Source organism: Dryobates pubescens, chromosome 18 (genome assembly GCF_014839835.1).
Source record: "Dryobates pubescens isolate bDryPub1 chromosome 18, bDryPub1.pri, whole genome shotgun sequence".
Classification (NCBI taxonomy): domain Eukaryota; kingdom Metazoa; phylum Chordata; class Aves; order Piciformes; family Picidae; genus Dryobates; species Dryobates pubescens.
In genome coordinates this window covers 13,759,937-13,777,223 of record NC_071629.1, presented here as the reverse complement: position 1 = coordinate 13,777,223, position 17,287 = coordinate 13,759,937, and the positions used below count along the sequence as shown (strand labels likewise).

General features: G+C 42.6%; 1 protein-coding gene across 1 annotated transcript in view; it reads right to left on the bottom strand.

Annotated features, from left to right (window-relative positions):
- Positions 1-495: 495 nt before the first annotated feature.
- The window catches only part of LOC104300160 (ALG13 UDP-N-acetylglucosaminyltransferase subunit), a 28,171-nt gene continuing 11,379 nt past the window's right edge, over positions 496-17,287 (bottom strand). Inside the window, exons 13-24 of the mRNA XM_054169806.1 lie at positions 16,807-17,041; positions 16,158-16,314; positions 14,114-14,246; positions 13,526-13,561; positions 11,031-11,150; positions 7,072-7,112; positions 6,081-6,264; positions 4,847-5,031; positions 4,073-4,190; positions 2,644-2,772; positions 658-725; positions 496-564 (exon numbers count right to left, since the gene is read on the bottom strand). Coding sequence (XP_054025781.1) covers positions 496-564; positions 658-725; positions 2,644-2,772; positions 4,073-4,190; positions 4,847-5,031; positions 6,081-6,264; positions 7,072-7,112; positions 11,031-11,150; positions 13,526-13,561; positions 14,114-14,246; positions 16,158-16,314; positions 16,807-17,041 — 1,475 coding nt within the window. The remainder of the gene's footprint in view (positions 565-657; positions 726-2,643; positions 2,773-4,072; positions 4,191-4,846; positions 5,032-6,080; positions 6,265-7,071; positions 7,113-11,030; positions 11,151-13,525; positions 13,562-14,113; positions 14,247-16,157; positions 16,315-16,806; positions 17,042-17,287) is intronic.

Genomic DNA, 17,287 nt, shown 5'->3' with positions numbered 1-17,287 from the left:
TTCCATGTTAATAAACACACCTCATAAGCTCTACTAGAAAAAAAATAAAAGTCCAAGAAACACTGAAAACTTCAACAAAAGCAGACGGGCCTGTAATGCTAATACCACAAGGCAGCCTTCTCTCTGATGTCCAGGACTTCAGTCTCTTGGCAAGTCACATTTCCAATAGAAACACCGTGCCTGAGTATCTTTAGCAAAGTGCACAGAAGTTGAGGCCATCGCAGCCACCTATTTTCCCCAGCACTGCTCCACAATAGCTGGATTTCTTAAAGCCTGTATACATTACAGTACAGCAGCGTAACAATATAAAAGCTCTAAGCAATTCCTGATTAACTACCAACCTTGAAATCCTTATACCTTTTTAGAGTCCAGTATTCTGGAGTAACTCAGATGAAGAGCTCCAGGCAGGGGCTGAAGATCTTTTTAATTCACGTCCCGCCCCGATCCTTGTCAGTTCACTTAACACCCAGTTCTACCAAGTGCTGAAAGCCTCAGTTAAGGACATTCTGCTAAAGCTGAAAAATCATATACTGTGAAGTAGGCAGTCTCATCGGGGTACTCCTGCTGCAGCAGCGGAAAACAGAACATTCAGGACTAACAAAACCATGCATTGAGAGCACCTGGAACATCAGTTACTGCAGAGCACATCAGCATTACCTGTGAAGGCAGCAGGCCTGTGACCAGACAGCCCACAGTGCTTTGGAACCTGCCTTTTTCCAGATCATCTGCAGACAAGACAAACATGGTGCACAGTAAACGCAACCGAAGAAATCCACAGCATTTCACCCAAAAGCTGTTCCACAGCCTCCCAGATGGTATCTGCACTTCAAGTAGCTACAAGAGCAGCTCTTCATCTTATCTGAAATAAACCCTTTAGGATAGTATACTGATAAAAAGTTTACACAGGGACCATACAACTACTTTAGATGGTAATACCTTGAAGTTAAGCATGAAAACAATTTGCATTACTATATTATTTTGTGCTCCATCATCAAGCAATAGGCTATGGAAAAGAAGCCCAAAGTGTTACATCTGATTCAATAAAACTACAATTGCCATATACCTGAAATCAGTCCATTAGGAGGACAGCTATCCAGAACTACACACAACCAGCAACCATCCTTAACAGTGTCACAGAGCATTCTTATCTACCTATTATCATCACAGTACCACCAAGGTTGGAAGAAACCTCAAAGATCATCAAGCCCAACCCATCACCACAGACCTCATGACTAAACCATGGCACCAAGTGCCATGTCCAATCCCTTCTTGAACACCTCCAGGGATGGTGACTACACCACCTTCCCCGGGCAGCACATTCCAATGGCAAACAACTCTCTCAGTGAAGAACTTTCTCCTCACCTTGAGCCTAAACCTCCCCTGGTGCAGCTTGAGACTGTGTCCCCTTGTTCTGGTGATGGTTGCTTGAGAGAAGAAACCAACTCCCTCCTGGCTACAACCACCCTTCAGGTAGTTGTAGAGAGCAATGAGGTCTCCCTTGAGCCTCCTCTTCTCCAGGCTAAACAATCCCAGCTCCCTCAGCCTCTCCTCATAGGGCTTGTGCTCAAGGCCTCTCACCAGCCTTGTTGCCCTTCTCTGGACACGTGTCTTGATGTCCTTCTTAAACTGAGGGGCCCAGAACTGGACACAGTACTCAAGGTGTGGCCCAACCAGTGCAGAGTACAGGGGCACAATGACTTCCCTGCTCCTGCTGGCCACACTATTCTTGATGCAGGCCAGGATGCCATTGGCCTTCTTGGCCACCTGGGCACACTGCTGGCTCATGTTCAGACAGCTGTCAATCAGCACCCCCAGGTCCCTTTCTGTTTGGCAGCTCTCCAGCCACCCTGACCCCAGCCTGTAGGTCTGCATGGGGTTGTTGTGTCCAAAGTGCAGCACCCAGCACTTGGATTTGTTGAATGCCATCACGTTGGACTCTGCCCATCTATCCAGTCGGTCGAGGTCCCTCTGCAGAGCCCTTCTGCCCTCTAACAGATCAGCATCTGCTCCCAACTTGGTGTCATCTGCAAATTTGCTGATGACTGACTCAATCTCCTCGTCATCAATGAAAATATTAAAGAGGATGGGGCCCAGCACTGATCCCTGGGGGACACCACTGGATGTGGCAGCATCATGTGTGCAGCAATACAGCAGTGGCACACTCAGGCCTGACAGCACCCCTCACTGAGGGAAACCAAGTTACATGGCAGAACAGCCAGCAGTAGCCATGTTCCTGCAGCTGAGAGGCACTTAGCTTGTGGAAAGAAGCAGACAGATTAATCTTTGGGTTATTAAACAAAGCTCTCTCAGCTACAGGCCCTAAGTCAGTTATCAGAAAAATTGTTTCTCCGGCAAGAAGCAGCATGATACAGGCCAAACACCATTGCCCTTGGTGTCTGTTTCTCTCAGATGCTGTCTAAAGATGCTGTGATCACAGATTTCAAACAGATACAAATCTGCTGCTCAAAACAGAGAATTAACACATTTTCAGCAGAAGCAGCCATAATATTATTTCTCACTCCCCACGAGCTGCAAAGAGCCATTTCTGCTCACTACAGGTGTTCTCTCAAGTTTCCACAGAGAACACACGTCAGGAGTGTGCCCAAGAGCAGCAGCAGGAAAAGCACAAAACAGTGGCATTACCTCGGGGCAGATCACTGCCACTGGGGTCATAAGAGTAAGGCGGAAGAACAGCACCAGCTCCTCCCACCTCACTCGCTGGAGAAAGAGGAGCTGAATAAACTGGGAATGGCACTGAAGAAACTGTTACAACTGGAAGGAAACAGAAGTCAAGTCAAATTGTCAGTGGCACCTCACATGAGTAAGATGCTGAAGTACACAATGAAGCCTGCACTTCTTTGTCACAGTACTCTTGAAGCATTGCTTGAAGATGTCCAGAAGAAAGTCTGAAAGCAGATGGGAAGGTTCCAGTCTCAGCAGGAGCTAGATAAGTGTCATAAAAGTGAATCTTTGTGCAGATCCTTAACCATCACAGCCAGCAACTGCTGTAAGAGATAGTAAAGCTTAAGGACCAGTGGCTCATTTCAAGTAGAAAATGAGCTGAAGGAAACAAGGGAGAAAGCAGAAGCTCATGGCAGTTCCTTTCTCAGAATAATTTTCTAGTGAAATGTTTGTCACTGATGGCTGAAGTTGGCAAGGGGGGAAATGCAGACACCTCAAATTCTCATGTGAATTCAGGGGCAACTGTCCCCTTCACAAGATGAAAGCAAGTCAGCTGTGAAGTTACAACTATTAATACACGATTAACTACAAGCCAAAGAAAGTGACACTTAAAATCATTATTATTTAAAAAAGAAGCCAGCCAACCAACCCACCCACAACGCAAAACACTTTATTATTTGTCTTGGATGGGTAGGAAAAAAAGAAAAGCAGAGTGGAGGATGCAGCCAAAAAAAATATAAAATAAATCAGCATCTAAGTCTACAGGTGTGGTACATACACTCTACCTGGTCTCCCTATAGAAAAGGGAGATACTATAACTGGCTGGACTGCTGTTTGGGGGAAAACCGCTGTTGTGACGGTAGAAGAATTTGAGAAGAAGCCTGCAGCTGTAGCAGCATAAACACCTATTGAGTTTGAGACTCCTGCAGAGTTCACCAGCACGTGGAGAAGAGTCAGTGTTTGCTAGATTGACTCTACAAAGCAGCAAAAGATTTGTTCAACAAGTGTCTTTGCTGGTTTTCAGGGCCTCCAGCATTGAGCCAACATAACCTGCACTTGTGCCTGTTACCCCACAACAGGGCTTGTGCCATCATTGTGTCCCCAAGGCTGCGTGCAGGGCCCATCTCACACCCCCTTTTTCTTCATCTATCAAGGACAGAGCCTATGCAGACTGTCAGTTGAGAGTTGCAGTTCACGTGCACAGACTACTCAATGTTTCCTTTCTAAATTTACCAAGACAAACGCAGCAAGAGGTCTCTGCTGCATTTCATTCTCATGATGAAAGGTTCTGATACTTTCTCACAGAAAGGCTGGAACAGCCTCATCCCTCACAAGGCAACTGCAATTCTTAAGTCCAGGCTGTTGGACAACTAATTGTCAGGAATGTAACCTGCCAGTGATAAATGACCACACGTTTTCACGTGTTCAATGCCTTTATTTTGTGCTATCAGTGCAAAAACACACACCAAGCCTGCCACCATTTGTGCTACAGCTTTCACAAAACAGATCTTACAAATATACAACAGATCAGAACAGGATTCTTACACTTTCAGGAGTCACAAACCCTATGCACAAAGACAGTAGTAATACAGCTATTACAAGACTGTGACCACTAAAGGCAAAGAAGTTTTGTTTCGCAAAGTCCGAGTAAGCAATTTCCATCCTCTAATGACCCTGTGCCCAGTTGTAACCCTAGTTCTAACAGCTGCCTATTTCAGTGCTTAAACAAGAACCAGGTGTCTGTGTTCCAGTGCAAACCCCCCTCACAGAGGTACATGATGTGACATTCCTTTAGTGACAACAAATGCCTTTGCACATACTTTATGAAGTCAAACTGAAGCTTTGTGTTCCCTGTACCAGTTTGTGTACACTATTCTCCTGTGTTTGCCTACATAGTTGACTGAATCAACATCTTAAGCCTAAAGAAAAACACGAAATTTGAAAGAGAAACATGAAATCTAACTGCAGTTGAGTCAACCAACCTAGCCCACCCAGACAGGGTAACATTAACAATATTAACACATAGCTGACAAACAAGAAGCATGAGAAGCCAAGGGAAGAACTGAGCTTATTGCTCCCAGATTTACATTCCTTGAGGCACATCATGAGGTGCAGGGTTAGGTGAGGCAATGTAGCTGACTTGTTGCAGCGGTCCAGAACTTACAGCATTAGCAATCTGGGGAGAATTTCCATATGGTGGGTTTATTGTGTGCCAGGTGCTAACACAGCGATAGGCAGGTACTAAAGAATCCATCCCAGGAACAGATTGCTGGCTGAAGGGGTCTGACACCACTGGGTAATAGACTGGCCCGTACGACAGAGGTGGAGGCTCTGCATTTTGAAAGTTACCTTAAAAAGACCAAGACAAACAGAACAAAACACACACTTAATATTTTAGCATATCTATAGCTTTTCTTAATGCAGACTTTTGTGAACACAGAATTATTTTGGTGGCTGAAAGGGAAAACCCATTAGATAACAACTTTATGTCTATACATGTTCCTTCCAACAGAGAGTCTTAAGTTAGACTACAGAACAACTCGCTGATCTCGCTAAAGCCTCTTTAAGAATTGCTTAGCAGCACTCTGCACTGGAGTGTCAGCTTTTACCCAAGTCCCTCTTGAAAAAGCCAATATATTCTTCCTCTATTTGATCTCTGACCATATGACACTCACCTATGCAGGAGAATCACCAACAGAGCAATAAGCCTGCATGCTTCTGAGGAGCAGTTGTTATGCTCTGCTCTTTTACAACAGTTTGTCATGTTCCACAGATTTTAATGAGCAGGCATCTGACCTTTTGACATCTTTTTCCTCATTTAATACAATCCTTCTATTCACTGCCAGCAGTATCTACATGCTTGTTACAAAGCTGCTAGGGGCAACTTCAGTTTTTCTGCAAATGTTATGAGCAGTAAGAGATGCAGCTAGCAACAGGGCCTAGTAGGCTAACAGCTAACAGCTCAGTATGCTGAGCCTTGAAACTAAGATCTGCAACATCTTCCTTTTGAAGAATTCTGTGAAGTACTCATACTTGTCAACACTCATCTGTCTCCTTTACATTAAATACAGGCATTCTGGTTTGATACCACAAGTGAATAGTTATGACTAAATGATTTAACAGTTAGCAAAGACATTTCTTCACTTTTAGAAAAAATTCTCACAAGTTAGTGTACCTAGTACAGACCTAGAAAACATTACTTCTTCCTTTTCATTCCTTTAAAAAGCCCTTGACATGTTGCTGGCTACACCAGTGACTGACATACTTTAAATAGTACCACAGACAGCAGAACTTGTCATAACCCCTTACCAGTCTTACTTCAACAGCTGCAGGCAGGCAACTCCTGCAGCCATTCTATTCCTTCACCATTCTGTAGCTATGTGCTCTTAAATACTAACCATTTGCAGGCACTTCCAAGGGAACCTGGTGGACTTCAGTTCGCCCAGCATCAGTGTAAAACTGAGGTACAGACTGATCTAGGACAGAAGCTGGCTCAGCATACGCTGGATAAACTTCCACAGGTGATGGTGGCAGCACTGACTGTACATACACCATGGAAGGCCAGTAGCTCTGATGACAACACTTTGAGAAAAGGGAAAACATTGGGTCAAACAAGCCACTACACAGTCTCCATCCCTCTTCATGTCACACCTTATTAGGAAGAAGTGCTTTATTTTTTCCTTCCTAGCCCCTTAAGATATTACACACACAAAAAAATCCCAATACAGCCTACCAGAAAAGATGTTGTGATACCTGCACCAACAGTCACTTCAGTTCCACAATGTCATTGTGTCAGAAATCTTCAGAGAAGATTCCTACGTACTGACTTTGTTGTATCCAAAGACATTTTTCCTATTTCTTCCACCGAAGAAGCCGACATTTTTTACTTCCCTGAGCAGCAGCATTGATGCTAACCATGACTGCTGGTGCAGACAATTCTTCAGTGGAACAAGAGTTCCCATAACACAGAGAAATGGTGCTAAGCAGTCTGAACACAGCTGGGCAAGTCCTAGAAGACTCAAACCACACAGCTCTAAGCAGTCTTTGATGTCTTGTCTAAGTTCACAAATTATCTTAATGGCTTAGGTTCCTCCCCTTACCTTCACAGAGAGTAATATTTATCCACCATCCTCTGTGAAAACAAAAAGAACCACCACCACAACCCAAAGTAAAATAACTAAACATCCAAAATAGTGTGCTTCATGTTTTGAATTAGAACTTCACTTCCTGAGCTGTACTTTAATCTCCACCAAGCCTGCACGTATGAATAGCTGAGTGCACAGGATGCACATTTAGCACACTTGGAAGTCTTCAATATGCCAGCCCATTTGTCAGGAAAACCATGAGGCTTTACAGGCAATTTACTACATGCATTTTAAAAGCACTTACTTGCAATCCCAGATTAAAATAATACCGCAAGACCTTTGTATCTGAAATTAAAGGACATGACATTGAAGAGCAGATGAGCACAAAACAAGAAGCAAAAGAAATTTACACACGTTAAGAGTAACTTAAGATGAAATGTTCTTCAAGTACCATGACAGTACTTTAACACTACTTTCTTTACAGTTTTGAGGTTATAGATTTTAAATAGCTGGTAAAACTAATTTAAATTTACATCCAGTTAGACATCTGTGCCATAACAGAACATTTGTCTGACTAACTTAATACCCAGCCTCTACAATTACCTTAGTTTTAACTTTGGTTTATTCACCTTGATAACTTAAGTGGTATTTGCCAGTGTTCTGAGTCTCTGCTGCCTAAGCAACTAGGTCTTAAGCAATTCTGGCTTCCTAACAAGGCTGAGTGTTTAGAAGAAAAAGTGTTTCATCAAATAACATTTTAAGTGCCTAAACTAAGTTGACCACAAAAAGCACACAGGCAGTCAGGAACAGCCTTCTCATACAGCAGTGACAACTCACTTCACATGACATACATGCTGCAGATCCTCATATTAGGCTGGCATGTTGAGACAACAGGCCAACTCCATAGAGACCTCAGCTTCACACTGCTTCTGCCCAGTGTGAAGTCTAGCTCTGCCTCCATCTCCATTTCCAGAGCTTTGCTGAGCAATGATCATAGTAACATATCAATAGGGACAACATACACAGCAATCCCAAGACCTTCTGACCTAGTTTTTGGGATTCTGTAAACTGCTGTATCAACTCAGAAAATGGAGGCAGAGGGAAGGAAAAGGAATATGCTCCTTGCTTCCCTTTCCTCACAAGGCTACTCAGTTCTTTCCTTTCTTGCAAGTAGTCTTTTACTTCTGCCTGTATAATTTGCCCCTAGACAAATATGGCGAGAAACAATCCAAGATGTGGGGAGGAACTTTAAAACCACCCCCCCAAAACAACAGGGTTTTGAAGTTGCAAGTTCATTTCCAACTGTCCAAACAGAGCGACACAGTTTTAAACCTGTAAAGTTGGCCACTGAAAGGAGGAAAAAGAGCACATTTTAATCCTAATACTGTTCTAGAAAGGTGCACAGTTTCTTAGATTCAAATATAGAATTGTTTTAGAGGCTGGGAAAAGGCAAGTCACCTATCCCACTGCAGTAGTTTTGTGCGTATGTGTATAAACACATATTGACTTTGCTTTAGCACTGCTGGTAGATGAAAAGGAAAGCAAGGGGACAATTGAAAAAAGAGCAACCTTATAAGGGCTTCAATGTCACACACCTCTGAAGTTACTATTTAAGCCATCTACATAGCACCTACCCACTCCCCACAAGACCAGGGCCTTGACTCCACACTGCTTCCCTGCCCACCCATCTCCCACACATGCCCAGCTCATTGTTTAGCATGGAGAAGAGAAGGCTCAGGGGAGACCTTACTGCTGTCTACAACTACCTGAAGGGAAGTCGTAGCCAGGAGGGGGTTGGTCTCTTCTCCCAGGCAATCAGCACCAGAACAAGAGGACACAGTCTCAAGCTGTGCCAGGGGAAGTTTAGGCTGGAGGTGAGGAGAAAGTTCTTCCCAGAAAGAGTTGTTAGTCATTGGAATGGGCTGCCCAGGGAGGTGGTCGGGTCACCGTCCCTGGAGGTGTTCAAGAGGGGATTAGACGTGGCACTTGGTGCCATGGTTTAGTAGTCATGAGGTGCTGGGTGACAGGTTGGACTTGATGATCCTTGAGGTCTTTTCTAACCTTATTGATTCTATGATTTTGCTGCAGATACAGCATCAGAAATATGAACCCAGGACTAGAATGCCCCAAGGAATTGTTCCTCTGCTACAGGAGCTAATTCTCAACTCTTTTACTAGTCAGTGTGTTTGATCAAGGCAACAATCCACACAGCTATTCTAGGAAGTGCACACAGATTCTTCCACTTTCCTTTGCATTCAACAGCTGTAAGCTCAATACTTGAAAGCACAGGTGATTTCGTTGTGACAGAGACAGCAAAATACTAAAAATAACCCCAACTCTGATAGAAATGCCAATGCATTAGAACCTTGCTGAAATGGCATCTACATTTTGGAACAAGTTTGGGGATATTTTTGAGGTCTGATTTTGTTCTTCAATTGTTTATGCAAATCAGTGCAAAACAAGCACAAGATCACAGCTGCTTCACAGCAGGAATAACAACAGTACAAAGGAAAAGCTGGACGACTGAAGTGACAAACTGAAACTGGAAACACTGATGTCTGTGGAATGCTGCAACAGAATCCAGTGCAGCAGTAGGAGAGAAGTTTCTTTCTATTTCTCTTTAAGATGCCTAGAAATCAAGTCAGTCTTCAGTGAAACAGGACTGCCTTAGGAAGGAACAGCTAAGACAAAAAAATATTAGCCACTCTGACATGAAAATACAAAGACTATATTGATTGCTGAAAAAAAACAAAACAACAAACAAAACCAAACCAACAAACCACAATCAAAAAACCACCAAAACCCCAATCTCATCTTGCAATGCATCAGGACAAAAACTAGAGTAATATTTTGACTGCACTGATGGGAAGTTCTGGTCAGTCCTTAACACTGCTGCAGTCACTGGAACACAGGGCACTCTGCTGAAGTTGAAAATCATGAATTCTGGGGTGGGCAGAGTATCATCAAGATGATCCTACTGCTGCAGAGAAGCAGAAAACAGAACATTCAAGACAAAACCAGGCCTTGAAAGCACTGGGGAGCATAGAGTTACATCAGCAGTACCTGCGGAAGTAGCAGGCCTGTGAGCAGCGAACCCACAATACTTTGGAACCTGCCTTTTCCACATCATCTGCTGACAAGAAAAACATGTTACATGGTAAATGCAACTGAAGAAGTGCACAGTATTTCAGCCCAATGCTGTTCTGCAGCCTCCCAATTGATATTTATATTTCAAGTAGCTACAAGAGCACCGCCTCATCTCACATGATTCCCTCTAGGATTAGTACCCTGAGGAAAAAAATCCTACACAGGGGTCATGGCACTACTTTAGATGGGAAGGTGTGGAAGAAACCAAGTCAGAGTGAAACTACACTTTTCAAAACAGTGCAAAAAGGAATGCTTGGATTTTGCAGATGATATATATATGCAGCCAGTTCTTTCCCCTTACTCATATCTGAATGAAAACCTGCTCTCAGCACCAAAAGAGAACATGGGAGATTCAGGAACTTGAGCTAGCAGTCTGATAACATCCTGTCATCTGCTGCATTGAGAGATGAATATTAGAATTAGAAAACTATGAGGCACATACTTCAAACATATCCAGTGCATAGGGGGATACCAAAAAAGCCTTTGTATTTCAACCAGTGTGCAGAGATATACCTATAACTGAACCATAACTAAACTCCAACTTGCATCCAGAGCATTTCTGCTTCAGTGACAGAACGGTCTTGTCTGCCTCTTGTGATGTGTGCAGCAATACAGCAGTGGCACACTCAGGCCTGACAGCGCCCCCCACCGAGGGAAACCAAGTTACATGGCAGAACAGCCAGCAGTAGCCATGTTCCTGCAGCTGAGAGGCACTTAGCTTGTGGAAGGAAGGCAGACAGATTCATCTCTGGGTTATTAAACAAAGCTCTCTCAGCTATAGGCTCTATTTTTTCGTCCTAAAGCAGTTATCAGAAAAATTGTCTCTCTAGCAAGAAGCAGCATGATACAGGCCAAACACCATTGCCCTTGGTGTCTGTTTTTCCTCAGATGCTATCTAAAGATGCAGTGATCACAGATTTCAAACATATACAAACCTGCTGCTCAAAACAGAGAATTAACACATTTTCAGCAGAAGCAGCCATATTATTTCTCACTCCCCACGAGCTGCAAAGAGCCATTTCTGCTCACTACAGGTGTTCTCTCAAGTTTCCACAGAGAACACAAGTCAGGAGTGTGCTCAAGAGCAGCAGGAAAAGCACAAAACAGTGGCATTACCTCGGGGCAGATCACTGCCACTGGGGTCATAAGAGTAAGGCGGAAGAACAGCACCAGCTTCTCCCACCTCACTCGCTGGAGAAAAAGGAGCTGAATAAACTGGGAATGGCACCGAAGAAACTGTTACAATTGGAAGGAAACAGAAGTCAAGTCAAATTGTCAGTGGCACCTCACATGAGCAAGATGCTATGATACACAATGTAACCTGCACTTCTTTGTCACCTCAGTGCCCCTATCTACAAGCTTTATCAGAGCTCTCTTTAGGCATCCCTTGAAGATATCCACAAGAAAGTTTGAAAACAGATAGGAAAGCTGCAGTCTCTCAAGTCTTAACTGAACCTCTATCTGCAAGTTTCATACTCCAGTTAAGCATAAACATCTTTTTCAGTTATTTGTCAGTACCAGGGAAACAGTGAACAGACTAATTGCTTACAAGTAATCAAAAACATGACACTAAGTCCACAAAAATAAGGAAGGGTTCAAGGCACAACAAAATTATTTGGGACTACTATTAAATATTCATAAGGTGTCCTACATCTCTGGGAGTGATATCTAATAGCATCAGTGAGTAGAAAGCTTAGAGAAATGTGCTAACTAAACCTCAGAGTGGAAAGAAACAAACTGAACTAAGATGACAGAAAAGGGAGACAGAACTGAGCAGAGGAAAATGAGCTGCAGGAAATAGAGGGAGAAAGGATCTGCCATGAACTTCTGCCTTCTCAGAAGAACTTTCTAGCAAAACACTTGGCTGTGACAGCTAAAAAGGGGAAGTAGAACCCAAAGCAGACCTCCAATTACAACACAAGTTCAGGGGCAAAGTGAGTTGCCTTCAAAACATGAAAGCAAGAAGTCAGCAGTGAAGTTACAACTATTAAGCCATAGTAAGCCAAAGAAAGGCTTTTGGTTAGTTTTGGGAAAAACAAAAACAGAACAGGAAAAAAAACAAACACCACCATACCACCCCCAAAAAACCCCAACCAATAACAAAACCAACCAACCAAAAGCCAACCACCACAACAAGAACAAAACACCAAAACCATGCCAAACCTTTTAACATTTGTCTTGGATAGGTGGGAGGGGAAAAATGGAGGGAAAGATGTAACCAAAAACTTTGACATCCAAATCCACAGGCATGGTGCATACACTCTACCTGGCCTCCCTACAGAAAGGGGAGATACTATCACTGGTTGGACTGCTGTTTGCGGGGGAACTGCTGTTGTGACATTAGCTGGAGTGGAGGCAGCAGAATTTGAGGAGTAGCCTGCAGCTGGAGCAGCATAAACACCTGTTGAGGTTGAGACTGCTGCAGAGTTCATCACCTGGAAAAGAGTCACAGTATTCAGTACACCGTCTTTGACAAAGACTATGGAAATATCACAGTTCAAAAATTGTCACTTTATGTAAATGCATTTTGAGAACTGCCTTTATGGATAGGTCCAATTATCCCAATTCTCTAAAACTGGGCTTGAAAATACCAATTTAAAGTTGCAGACACCTGAAAGGCATCTTCTCACCCTTCTATTTTGCTTATATTTATAGGGAATTGTATCCTCCTTTGCTGTAAGATAGTGTTAAGAGGCAGGGAGAGGGACCCCACAAACTGACAGTAACCAAGCAGAGTGGTCACCTCTCTTCCACGCTACCATGATAAAGGATTAGGTACTACCTTCTGGGTATAGCTGTAGGAAGCCACTCCATCTTGAGGTGACACAGAGACCAGCCCTTCCTCCTGAAGGGATTTCAAAGCAAAGCATAATCCATTGAAGAGGCAAAGAAGTAACAAGACACACACACCATATTCCCACATTATTTTTATTTATCTGCTACAGAGATACAGAGGATCTTTTGTAAACCATGTAAAAGCAGTTTATTCTGACATGCACAGGCCTGGCTTTCACACCCAGTGTAGACCAGTAGGGAACTGAGTATGTAAATTAAAAAAATAAATAAATTAAAATATTCCAAAATCATTTCTATGAGGTGACATGCCTCCAGTCCCACAGTGGAGGAGTAAGACTACCTGGAATAAGATTTGAAGAACAGCATTAAGAAAAGCCCTTCTCTCTGCACAGGGGAATGTGGAAAATCACTAATATACCCAACAGTACTCAGACTGTACTCACAGCCTGAGACAAAAGCCTCACCATTTAGGAAAGAAAAGGGAGTGAATATATAGAAGTAGTAATAGAAGTAGTATCTGACCAACTGTTAAGCCTGCATCCAAGGACAGTTTCTATGAAGCATACTACCCACTTCCAGAATTCCTAATCTGAACAGACAGTGACCGCAGCTTACCAAATTGGCTGTAGGTTCACCTGAATTAAATACTGCTGCACTTTCACAGTCAGGATCTGGAAGGCATAGGCCAAATTAATTAGGGGAAAAAAAAAAAAAGGTGTCATTAAATCTAATCTTTCCAAAACTAGAAAGATGGTCATAATGAGTGCATTGCATTCACCAAGTCTTCCATCAGTAAAGGCTGAAGTTTTACTTACCTGGAGGCACATAGAAAAATTCTTCATTAAATTTCCCTACAAGGGGGAGAACAGGAAGCTTTGATTTCAGGGGAAAAAGTCAAACAACTTAAAAGCTGAAGTTACCAGAATTACATTTCAGGTGCTTTCAGTATCATCTTATTTGTGCAGAAAAGATAGAGAGCAGTTAAGATACTCATATTTTGTTATTCCACCAAGTGTCAAGGTTGCTGTTACCAAACTGATTCCATGCATTTTTAAGCATTGATTTGGCTTGCTAGAGATCTATTTACACAATGACAAGGGTACTGGCATGGCAGGCTTAAACAGAAGTGACACATTCCTATCAAACAAGGAAGAAAAATAACATGCTCACAGGCACATTCAAAGCTCACAAACATTCAGATGCAAGGAATCTAATTTGGCAAAAGCACACTATATCTACAGGTAAAAGGCATCCCTAATGCATCATGCTCTGGTCAGCCAGCATCACCGCTACAGCTTGGTGCAGGTTTAAGTCCTGAAAAATAATCATACTAATAGTTTGACATGAGACAGTGGATCTTCGTAAACTTTGTGTTTTCACCTACTAATACTTAAAGAACTCACCATTTTCAATTGTTTCTTCCTCCTCCTCCAAGGAATTCAGGGTTTGCTTATTAGGTGGAACAGAATTTTGGCCTCTCCTTGCTACCCAAAATCCTGATGGACCATGGACAATAGAAGGAGGGTTACCCTGGCTCTAAAAAGAAGAGTCAGAAGCATGCAATTAGAAATAGGTTTAAGGCCTTTCCATGCTCTACACACACATAATGGAAATAGGCTGTGGCCCAAGCTTGTTGCAACCAAAATTTCCTACAATTACCATTTGTGTATCTGTTCCTGTGCACCTTGATGACAGCAAAATGACTGCAGACAATTCTTCCTTCACCTTTCCTTCTGACAAGCATTCTTGTAATTGATTTCTGAAGACCCACCACTGACCTATGCCACAGTCAAGCTGCTCATTACTAGAACTTTGGCAGCTTTATCTCAAGTAACAAATGGAGAAAACAGATCCCAGAACAGCTACTCCCTGATAAACTCCTTCATTCTGCATCTTGGAGCATTCCTACCACACCCCCAGCAGATCAGTTCATCCAAATACTTTAATTATCATGAAAAAAAGATTTCTTTAGTCACAACTAGTGAAACCCATGGGTGACTGCTGGCATAGAAACCACTGTCCACACTAACTTGACCCATACAAGCAAGCCTGAATCTTTCACAGAGCAGAACCTATCAAGGTTTCCAACAGGACCTCTTTAACACTTCCCTTGCTCTTTGTCTTTCCACTGATGTCAGTCCTTAGTTGCACCACAATTTAGAGAGTTGTCTGAAGCAGCAATACAGGATAGGATTGAGATGCTTGAGTAAAAGAAGTTGATTCACTCTTATGTGATATCTAAGGTGACACACAAAATTTTCCTCAGAAGGCATGGTGAGTATGAGATAGACAAAGAACTCAGAGAAGCTTGTAAGATCTCCAAAGCTGAAGCAGATGTGGTAAGTCAGAAGATTCTCCCACCAGACCTCTAGGATGGCAGAGTTTCCTGTGGGACATCTTTTCCCAGGGAATGTTATACTCCTTTACTGAAGACAAGGAAGAGACAGAGAAAAGGCTTTGGTATTGACAATATCAAAGTAACTGAATGAACATGAAGAACAATTCATTAGGAGCTGCAAGGTACAGTCCAACAACGGAGATGCAAAGCTGGTAAACTGCATTGATTTCATGCTGGAACAAAAAGAACTGCAGCATAACATGTTGTTATTCTTTGATGCTCTTGGAAGAAGAATGAGAGCAAAGATTACAGATGTAGTACGAGGGCAAAGTTTAAAATGGCTACTGCTGAAACAGCACTGAGCAGGTTCCCCACCTTCCATTTAAATACAAGTCTAACTTTTGTTTATAGCAAAAAGAAATTCCAATGTACCAAGGTGGCTGCAGAGAAAGTCTGCTCTCCTATTCAGGTACCTAAACATACATTGATTTTTTCCTAACATATCCAGCTTTGTACTAGGCTCAGACTCCAAATAACACATTTACTTCCCAGTTTAAGAATAAACTGTGCCACTTCACCTACAACTTGACAGTAAGACTGCTTCAGAAGTCTGTATTTGCAATTTTCTCCTATTTCTGTAACAGAAGAAATCTGAGGAACATGCTAGCCCAAAACATCACAACTAGGAACAATTCAAGCTATTGCTACACAGTTTCTCAATCCAGTTACACAAACAATCAATTACCTTTTCACTTGTTTGCAACACTTTCCCCGACAATCCTGAGTGCTAGAGAGACATCCACACTAGGAAGGGATTTTTTGGGTTTGATTTTGAACTACAGTAGTAAGAAGAAATGCAACCCTAAATTTATTAGACTAAAATTAAAACAAGTGCTTCCAGTGACAGGAAGGAGAAAGAGGAACTTTAAGAAAGTTTCACAGGATCTACACTTACTTCAGCCTTCCCTTCTTAAAACCACATTCACTGCTGAAGTTCATTTAAAAATAAAAAGCTGCTGCTATACATGTTGGTAAAGCAGCACTGTGCTTTTGTACAACATCCCCCTCCTCTTTGACAGGTTTTAACATATCCCTAGCTGATAACTTACTGGTAAAGTAGGAAAAGCAGGATCATCCTCTCCTTCAATCTCATAGAAAGCTGAACCTTCTTCTGGTGCTTGAGGCTCTTCTCCACTCCCTGGCACAAACCCATACTGACATTCCTTATTCACATACTGCATGTGACGGCGGCTCCGAGTATATGAGCTTTAAAAACAATCACGGAGGTTAAGAATCACCACTGTGTGGAGTTTCATCTTGGTTTCATTGCTTGATTCTAACTCTGCTCTTTTTGGAGAGCCACATTAAGCTCCTTGTTTCATACTGTGCCACTAACAGCCAACTCAGCCTTCTGCATCACTCTCCCACCATCATCCCCAACTATTCCAGGGCAGTGTTTTGTAAAGTTTCACATTCACTTACCAGGACCTGTAGCAGGAATTGTCATAGCTCTGATAGCACCTCTTTCCTGGACTGGGGTAGAATGTTATTTGTGGGCCAACCATGTTGTGCCTGTTTATAAATCGGGCAGATCCCGTAAGTTTAAAGGGTAAAAGGTGCAATTACCAGGAAGTGCCTCTGAGATGGAACTAATTTACAGTTGCCTACCTAACCAACACAAACTCTCTCCTAACTACTCTGCAGTAAAAATTAAAAGATTACGAATTATGATTTCAGACAGGTTTTCAAGGCTCATACCTTGGCATCCCAAATCCACGGTTATGTCTCTGAGGAGGGTGCTGAGGGTGATAAGGTTCATAAGGTGCCATGTTTCCACCACCCTGTGAGAGGAGAACTGGAGAGCGTCCCGAAGGAATGCTGTGCTGTAGGCGAGGTGGAAGGACTGGCTGACCCCTGCTGTAAGCCACAGCCATAAAGACTTCCTTCCCACGAATTTTCTTCAACATTCTCTTCCGTGTTTTCACATCCATTTCTGCAGTTTCAGTTGAGGACAGGAAAAAAAAGACAGAGTACACCTTTAACACCTTTATCATTTGAGAAGAGGCAATATTTGGACACATGAGAAATGGTGAGCTAATGGTCTGTCCTAGAAAAAGTGCATTTTAAATATGTAAACTTCATACCTTTATGTTGAAGGTTCAAGCAAGTGTTGTAAATTAAGAGCAGAATACAGACATCTCACTTGCGAATACCTTCCCAGCTTCAGCTTACCAAACCA